The sequence below is a fragment of the Arachis ipaensis genome, chromosome B10 (assembly GCF_000816755.2).
Source record: "Arachis ipaensis cultivar K30076 chromosome B10, Araip1.1, whole genome shotgun sequence".
Taxonomy (NCBI): Eukaryota; Viridiplantae; Streptophyta; class Magnoliopsida; order Fabales; family Fabaceae; genus Arachis; species Arachis ipaensis.
The window spans coordinates 28962969-28971727 of record NC_029794.2 but is presented as its reverse complement, the minus strand read 5'-3'; the positions used below and the strand labels follow the sequence as shown (position 1 = coordinate 28971727).

The 8759-nt window shown below is 38.3% G+C and overlaps 1 protein-coding gene across 6 annotated transcripts; it reads left to right on the top strand.

Moving 5' to 3' along the window:
• LOC107622717 (pentatricopeptide repeat-containing protein At4g33990-like) lies at positions 211 to 7572 on the top strand. Of its 6 annotated transcripts, none has more exons than XM_016324707.2 (5): positions 211 to 688; positions 1939 to 2453; positions 3365 to 6524; positions 6820 to 7066; positions 7166 to 7572. In XM_016324707.2, the coding sequence occupies exons 2-3, from the start codon at positions 2448 to 2450 to the stop codon at positions 5885 to 5887; spliced, it is 2529 nt and encodes an 842-aa protein (XP_016180193.1). In that variant the 5' UTR covers positions 211 to 688; positions 1939 to 2447; the 3' UTR covers positions 5888 to 6524; positions 6820 to 7066; positions 7166 to 7572. The 6 variants fall into 6 exon arrangements, with proteins under 6 accessions (XP_016180193.1, XP_016180192.1, XP_016180194.1 ...); XM_016324706.2 differs by having other exon boundaries at positions 6797 to 7066; XM_016324708.2 differs by having other exon boundaries at positions 3370 to 7066; positions 7166 to 7470.

The window sequence follows — 8759 nt, the reverse complement described above, 5'->3', positions numbered from 1 at the left end:
AAAAATTGCCATCCTTAAATTTAATGTTTCTAAATACAAAATATATTAATTTAGTATCTTTAGACACATTGTCTTTATCTATATCTCTTCCGTTAAATACAATTTTATATCTCTATATCTTAATCTCAGTGTCCTGTCTACATAAACAAACACAGCTTAAAAAATCCATAAGGAAATCGACCAAATCAACGGTTAATTGGTGAATCACCGAAACCAGCCGGGTTTTGTCATGGTTTCCAGTTCGGGGCATCAATGAAAAACGACGCTGTTTTGCAATCAGAAGGAAAAGAACGAGGAAATATCCCACCCCCATTCACCCTTTCTCTCACCCTCTGAAACCTAACCCTAAGCCCAGCCAGCTACCATCACCGTCCCTCATCGCCGAGCTCTTCTCCTCCAGTACAGGGTGCTGTCGCCGCCGGCGGGGACAAAGCGTGGGTGCCGTCGCACTCTTCTCATCGCAGAGCCGAACTCTTCTTAGTTCTCATCGCTCCTCTTCTCGACGCGTTGATCCGGTGGCGTCGCCGTCGTGAAGGTTGATCGGTCGTCTCTTCGAGCTCCCTCTCTCTGTCCGAGGCCAGCATCCCTCTTCAAGCTGTCCCTTACTCTCTGTCCGAGCTCACTTCCTGTCGTCCGTTGCTGTCACTTCCCATTCCTCCGTCGCCGTCACTTTCCTGCTTGGCCGCCAGTAAGCACTGCTGCTTCAATTTATTTTGCTTGTTTTTTGAACTTTTGTTTGGTTTTCTGATTTCTGATTTTGTTAATTTATGCTTATTTTGGGTTACTGAATTTCTGAGTTTGTAAGCCTCCATCGCTCCACTGCTTGTTCAGTTTCATTTTTGGGATTTAATTGCTATTTTTCTGGATTTAATTATGTTGATTGTTGATTGTTGTTTTCCTGGGTTAATTCTTGTTTTCTGAGTTATTTTTCTTCCTTGTTCATTGGTATTAACTGAGCTGGATTGTTGTTATTTTGTTCTGACTTCTGGCTTAATTATTGTTGATTATTGGTAATTTTCTGAGTTATTTTTGTGCTATTGTTCTAATTCGGAGTTAATTTATTAGTTGTTGGCTTGTTCGTGAGTAAAATTAGTTAAACTTAAAAACTTGTTTTTATTGTTGTTTCTTCTGGTGGCGGATAAGTGTTATCCTTTATGTGTTTCACTGCATTGTTAAGTTTTGTTATATTGATTCTGATTTCTGAGTTGTTGGTTACTGATTTTTCTGAATCTGACTCGTTGGTGCTTTGCTGGGAATGAGTGTGTCAATATGTAATTGAGATACTTGTGCTCTTCAATTGGATTTGGCTCTGATTGATGCTGGAAAAAGAGTTCAGTTGAAATCCCGGATGAGAAAACTGATAAGCTTGTTTGCTGCGCCAATGTTGCAAAATACATAGCTTCATCTAAAGCTGACCAGAAAATTGTTGAAAGCCCTGAAATTTCACTATGTTATTTTTTTGGGGATGTGGCATTCTAAGTTATATGAACCTGTGTTAAGTTTGTTTAGTATCATATATGACTTAATGTTAGTTTCCTTAATAGTGTACTTTATATGGGAATACCTTAATTAGTCTGAAGAATACCAAATAATTGCTCTTAGCTAATATTGATCAGTTGCGCTAGTTTACTTTGTGATGATTATGATTTGTGATGAGGAGCATATATGTGCATTTCGATTTTTCTAATTATAAACTTTGATGTTTGAAGTTGTTTGTGAACTTTTAATGGTAAATTATAGATAATTTATTATGTGAAATTGTGAAATTTTGAATTCTATTAGCTTACAATTCATTGAATTTAAATATTTGAAATTATATAAAATTTTTAATAATTTTATTTTTATTTAATTAAACTGGTTGAATCCCGGTTGAACCACTAAACTATTGACCGGTTCGGTTCTTGCAACCTTAGTTTTGATCAATGTTATGAAAACTAGACAGGACAGGCTGGTCAGACTGGTCCAACTGTGAACTGGCAGCATTAACGGTCCAGCCAGCCATGTAAAACCGCGATAAAAAAAATTGGTGGAGGGCTGCTGAACTGACCGAGAACTGGCCGGTTGGACCGGTCCGGGAACCTGCCGGTTTGAAGGAAATGGCGCCGTTTTGAAGTTTAATTGGGGAAGAAAAATGTGAAACGCTACCCAGTTACCCTATCTTCTCCTTCTCTTCAGTTCAGACTTGTGTTGCCACCGAAACCCTAGCTTCTCCACTGCTGCAAGGACTGCCGCCGTTCGTCGCGCTTAGGCACCACCGTCTTCGTTTGGTCGTGGTGCTTGAAGTTTCTAACCCACCAATCGCAGCTTCTTCCTCGAGCTCGGTGTGTTAGAGTCTGCTCTTCGTTTGTTAGCTGCAGCTTCTTCCAACCCACCACCGTCGTGCTCGTCGCCTAGCCTCTGTCTCCGGCGCGCTTCTGCCCCTCTACTCAGACTGCTCAGAAGTCAGAATGAAGGTTTACGATTCTGCTAGTGCTACTCAGATTGATTTCTTCGTTTTTCTTTTTGAATTTTTCGTTCTTGGTTCTTTGTTCTTTGATTTAGGATTCTACTACTGTTAGTGCTGTTCAGATTGAATTGTTGAATGATTAGCTTAGCTCATGGCTACTACTGTGCTGTGCTGTACTCTGTTTTGTTGCTTTTTTTTTGTGCTGTGCTGAAAATGATTTAGCTGAAATTATGCTCCTTGCTACTACTCATTGTTAATATTTGAAAAAGTTTATTTAGCCTTTGTTAAGATTATGCTGAAAATTATGCTAAAATTATGCTCATTGCTACTGCTCATTGTTAATTTTTTTTTGTTTTGTGCTGTGCTAAAAATAATTTAGCTGAAATTATGCTCATTGCTACTACTCATTATTAATATTTGAAAAGGTTTATTAGCCTTTCTTAAAATTATGCTGAAATTATGCTCATTGTTGCTGTTCATTGTTAATCTGAAAAAGTTTACGCCGAAACCTTGTTAACTTGTTAATCTTTAGATATCTTTTTTTTTTATTTGACTTTTGAATTTGTATTTTGATAAGATCATAAGACTTTAGTTGATATAATATTTTAAATTTGAATGACATTTTAAGATTTATATTAGACTATAATTATGTTTTAGTATATTTTAGTATGCTTATTTATATTTTATTTATTATTTTATTATAAAACGGTTTTTCCGGTTGGACCAGTAAACTAGTGAACCAGTAACTATAATAGTTCGATGACCGGTTCAGTTTTCAAAACTTTGGTTTTGATGCTAGTATTCTTGTGACCAAGGTTGTGATTGTTCTTTATTAATCTGTGATTGGCAATTGCTGTCAATTGGAATTTCCTTTTTAGTTATTATATATTGATCTATTTTGATGCTGGCATTGTGAAGGTTAGGCTCCCTCATCTCATGCCACTCTTCACTCCTATGTATGTGTTCACTTCTCACATTTGTGCCCATTTCCAAACTCAACCTCGTCTCGTTTCCAAGGTTCTTTCATTGCAGAGATGGCTTCACCATGCACATGCAACTCCCATACACTTCCACAAGAGCATCAAACTTGGCACTTCCACTTCCGGTTTCGATTTCGATTTCAATTTCGACGTTCTGATCCGAGTTTGCAGGGACATCAACATCGCTAAGATGCTTCACACTCTTCTCATTGTGCTGGGAAAAGCTCAAGATGTTATTTTGTCAACAAAGCTGGTTAATTTGTATGCATCTCTTGGGGACATCACATTCTCTCGCTCCACCTTCAACCAGCTTCAGAGAAAGAATATCTTTTCTTGGAATTCAATGGTGGCTGCTTATGTTCGCAGCTGCCGGCGCCATGAGGCATTGAGCTGTTTCAATGAATTCTTGTTAGTATCTGGTTTAAGGCCTGATTTTTATACGTTTCCACCTGTGTTGAAAGCTTGTGTGAATCTGATTGATGGCAAGAAGATACATTGCTATGTTGTGAAGTTGGGTTTTGAACGGGATGTATTTGTGGCTGCCTCATTGATCAACTTGTATTCGCGGTTTGGTGCTTTGGATGTTGCATATGAGCTGTTTGATGAAATGCCTGATCGAGATGTGGGTATGTGGAATGCAATGATTTCCGCGTTTTGTCAGAATGGGAATGCTGACGAGGCATTGCATGTCTTGAATAGGATGAGAAGTGAGGGGCTGAAGATGGATCCTGTTACTGTGTCGAGTGTACTTCCTGTTTGTGCGCAGTCGGGTGATATTGTTAGCGGGATGTTGATTCACTTGTATGTGATAAAGCATGGTTTGGAGATGGACGTGTTTGTATCAAATGCTTTGATCAATGTGTATTCAAAGTTTGGAAGGCTTGGGGATGCACAGAGGGTTTTTGATCACATGGAAGTTAGGGATCGGGTATCTTGGAATTCTATAATTGCTGCATACGAGCAGAATGATGATCCAACTACTGCACTCAGGTTGTTTAAAGAGATGCAGTTTGTTGGAATTCAGCCTGAGTTTTTGACAATTGTGAGTTTGGCTTCAATCTTTGGTCAGTTAAGTGATCGAAGGATAAGCAGTTCAATTCATGGATTCATTATTAGGCATGAATGGCTTGAAAAGGATGTTGTGATTGGAAATGCACTTGTGAATATGTATGCAAAATTGGGAGCTATGGATTGTGCTTGCACGGTTTTTGAACAACTTCCTGTTAAAGATATAATATCATGGAACACTTTGATCACAGGTTACACGCAGAATGGTCTTGCAAGTGAGGCAATTGATGCTTTCAACATGATGGAAGAGTGTACAAAGATAATCCCCACCCAAGGGACATGGGTGAGCATTCTCCCTGCATATTCACACGTTGGAGCTTTGCAACAGGGAATGAAAATTCATGGAAGGTTAATTAAGAACTGTCTGTACAAGGATGTCTTTGTGGCTACCAGCCTAATTGACATGTACGGAAAATGTGGGAGGTTAGTTGATGGCATGTCATTATTCAATGAAATTCCACGGGAAACTTCAGTTCCTTGGAATGCCATAATATCGTCTCTTGGGATTCATGGGGATGGAGAAGTAGCACTCCAACTTTTTAAGGATATGCTAGCTGAAGGGGTAGAGCCAGATCATATCACATTCATATCTTTGTTGTCGGCATGTAGTCATTCTGGGTTAGTGAATGAGGGTGAACGCTGTTTTGATTTGATGCAGAAAGAGTATGGAATCAAGCCAAATTTAAGACATTATGGTTGCATGGTTGATTTGCTTGGAAGAGCTGGATATTTGGAGAAGGCGTATAATTTAGTGAGCAGCATGTCGATGCAGCCTGATGCGTCGATCTGGGGTGCTCTTCTAAGTGCTTGTAGAATACATGGAAATGTAGATTTGGGTACCTTTGCTTCAAGTCGTTTGTTGGAAGTTGATTCTGAAAATGTTGGCTATTATGTTTTGCTGTCAAATATGTATGCAAACGTTGGCAAATGGGAAGGGGTGACTAAAGTAAGATCATTGGCCAGAGGTCGCGGTCTGAAGAAGATTCCTGGATGGAGTTCTGTTGTAGTGGGAAATATAGTTGAAGTCTTCTACACTGGGAACCAAACCCATCCTAAATGCACAGAGATATACGAAGAATTAAGGGTTTTGGCTTCCAAAATGAAGAGCCTCGGTTATGTTCCGGACTACAGTTTTGTCCTGCAAGATGTTGAGGATGACGAGAAAGAGCAGATTTTGATGAGTCATTGCGAGAGATTGGCAATGGCATTTGGTATTATTAGCACCCCACCAAGAAGTCCCATTAGGATATTCAAGAACTTGCGTGTCTGTGGTGATTGCCATAATGCAGCTAAGTTCATATCCAAAATTACTGAGAGGGACATTATTATGAGGGATTCAAATCGCTTCCATCACTTCAAACATGGGATTTGCTCATGCGGTGATTACTGGTAGTGTCGCTAAAGTTTGGGAGTTTGAGAAGGATGTCCTTAAATTAAGACCTTGTATGACAAAGCAGGCTTTGGTTGCTCGTTGCATTGTCAACCTGATTTTTATTGGTGACGATCTACTTTGATGTAAGAGTATGGTCTTTTAGGATTGAAAGAGGAGAATTGAAGCAGTGGTTAAGCGTAACGAAGTCTTTTCTTTGCTCACACAGCAAGACAACTGCGTGATGGAGTTACTCGAAATCTACAAAATTTTTTGGCTGCTACCAATAGTGATAACTCCAACAACCGAGATGACACTACGAGAAACACTTCACTTGGGAGAGGTGGCTTTGGTAGAGGAGCACGTGACAGAGGCTGTGGTAATTCTAGTAGAGGAGGTTACACCAAAATTTGTTCCTTCTGCAACAACGTCGGTCACTTGGTAGACGTATGCTACCAAAAGCATGGGTTTCCTCCCCATATGAAGCAACAATCCAAAGGAGTCAGCATCAATAATATGACTCCCAAAGAGAAATGTAATGATAAAGGCAGCCTAACCTCATCTCAGTTTGCAGATCATAATAACTCCAAAGTTTCATTATCACTAGAACAAAGGCAACTCTTAATGTCCCTCGTTCAACAAGATGACACACAGCTTCAAGGTGCGAATCCAATTGAAGAGTGGCATGAGATGAGGGAGTCTAACCTTCACACACCAGCATCAAAATAGATCAATGTACAACAACTAAAGAAAAAAAAAAAAATCCAATTGACTTGCCTATTACAGATTAATATACAATAAAGAACAATCACATAACCTTGGTAACAACTCAAAACACTAGCATCAAAACATATCAATATACAATAAATAGTCAAAAATCCAATTGATAGAAATTATAAATTATCAACAGTGCGGTTTGTCTCTTTCTCATAGTTGATGCAAAGCATTGCTTGCAGCCACTATAGCCACTCCCAATTCCCAAGGAGTCAAGAACTCACTATACACTACTGGTGTGTGGTTCTCTCTGTACCTTCTAACACCAGAAGCAAAATAAAAGCCGGAAGAAGCTTTGGTTTGGCGAAATGGCTTCTGGATTGGTACTATCACGTCCTGTTACTTTTGTAACTGGCAATGCCAAAAAGATTGATGAAGTTCGTGCCATCTTGGGCCGGTCCATACCATTTCAGTCCCTCAAACTTGACTGTAATACTTCACTCTTTCTCTCTAATTCTTTTAATTTAACCCTTTCTTCTGTTTGTTTTTTGTTTTTATTCTTATAAGGGTTTTGTTTTGTTTTTGCAGTGCCAGAGATGCAAGGAGGGCCTGAAGATATCTCCAAAGAGAAGGCTCGTTTGGCTGCTCCAGTTATTCACTCACAATCTGGCTTTCACTGATTCCATTATGTGTGTGATTTTAGGGTCGAATTTTCTTTTTTTCCCTCAATTTTTTAACCTTTCTGATGGCTTTTCAAATGTATGTTAAGGTTAATGGACCTGTGTTGGTTGAAGACACTTGCCTTTGTTTAAATGCGATGAAAGGTCTTCCAGGATGGTATAATTATCTTATTTTACATCATTCTAAGTTGGGAGTAGTATTCAACCTGACACTGCTTTTGTTTGAATGTTTTTAATTTTTTTTTTACAGGGCCTTACATGTAAGTTCTATTTCACATTTTATCATCATCTTAAGTTACTCTCTTTTTGGGTTCACAAAAAGTGTTTTTTATTTTATGTCTGTTCTATAAGACCAATACCTTGATACTATGAAAATAAAAGAATAAGGAAAAGGACAATTTCTCAAAATTGGTTAATAATACGGTGGTAGATCGACAAATGAAAGCAGGGGGTCATTCTATAACATTTTAGGAATGGGTTCCCTTGTATGTAAGAATAGTTGCTGAATAAGCACTGTGTCAGATTGTTCATATCAAAATTTAAACCCACTTTTATTTCTTGATCATAAATCTGTGATGGTAGTACTGTCTTGGTAGTGGAAATCACTATATGCTACCAATTTATATTTGATTCACCATTTGCATATGATTCATTTGTTCTAGTAAGATTATGACCATATACATCATCCAAATGGTTAAGAAAATGTTTTATCTTGTCAGTTTTTATTTCAGCCCTGAAATTAGCTCTATAGCTGAGAAGTTGTACAAGTGGTCTTAAAGTTAATTATATTTCTTAAGGGGTCTAGGCTCAATGTTGATGAATTTATTTAAAGTAAATACTCAAAATGGATCCATTGTGTACATTAAAGTTGGAACTTCTTATTGATGCAGCCTTATTTGCAGTGTTCCAATTGTATGATAGCACAGTGATTATCTTTCTTTTTTTCTCACCTCCGCTTGACTTTCTGAAATCTGATTTTCTTCCTCTGCGCTTTTTCTGAATTAGCCAAATTCCACTCCGTCTTCTTCCTTCCGATGATAAGTGATCTTTCTCATATGTTTTTCATAGACTTGTTCCAGTGGAGCTACTGAATACTTTCGAACAAGGGTTGAATCAAGAGTGCTATGCTTTATTATTCACTGTGTGTTGTAGAAATGCATTTTCACTGCAACAACAAACCCATCTTCCTACAAACTCGGGTTTGTTACATGGATTTTCGTTTGGCTTTGGGCTTGATATTGTATCATAAATCCACTTATCTCTTTCTATCCACTTATGTCAGTTTTAGACTCCACCTAGGGAATGCATAGCTAATCCAATCCTTTCCACATTTTTGACATTTCTAATCATATTCATCCCAGTTTCTCTGCCCATCCATTATGACTGTCTTTGCACATGATTAGAATTCTGCAGTCCAACATTCTTTGACTGTAATTCAGTAAAAGTTTACCTTCTAGGACCTATTCGAATCGAATAATACCAGCCAATAAGAGTGATATAGA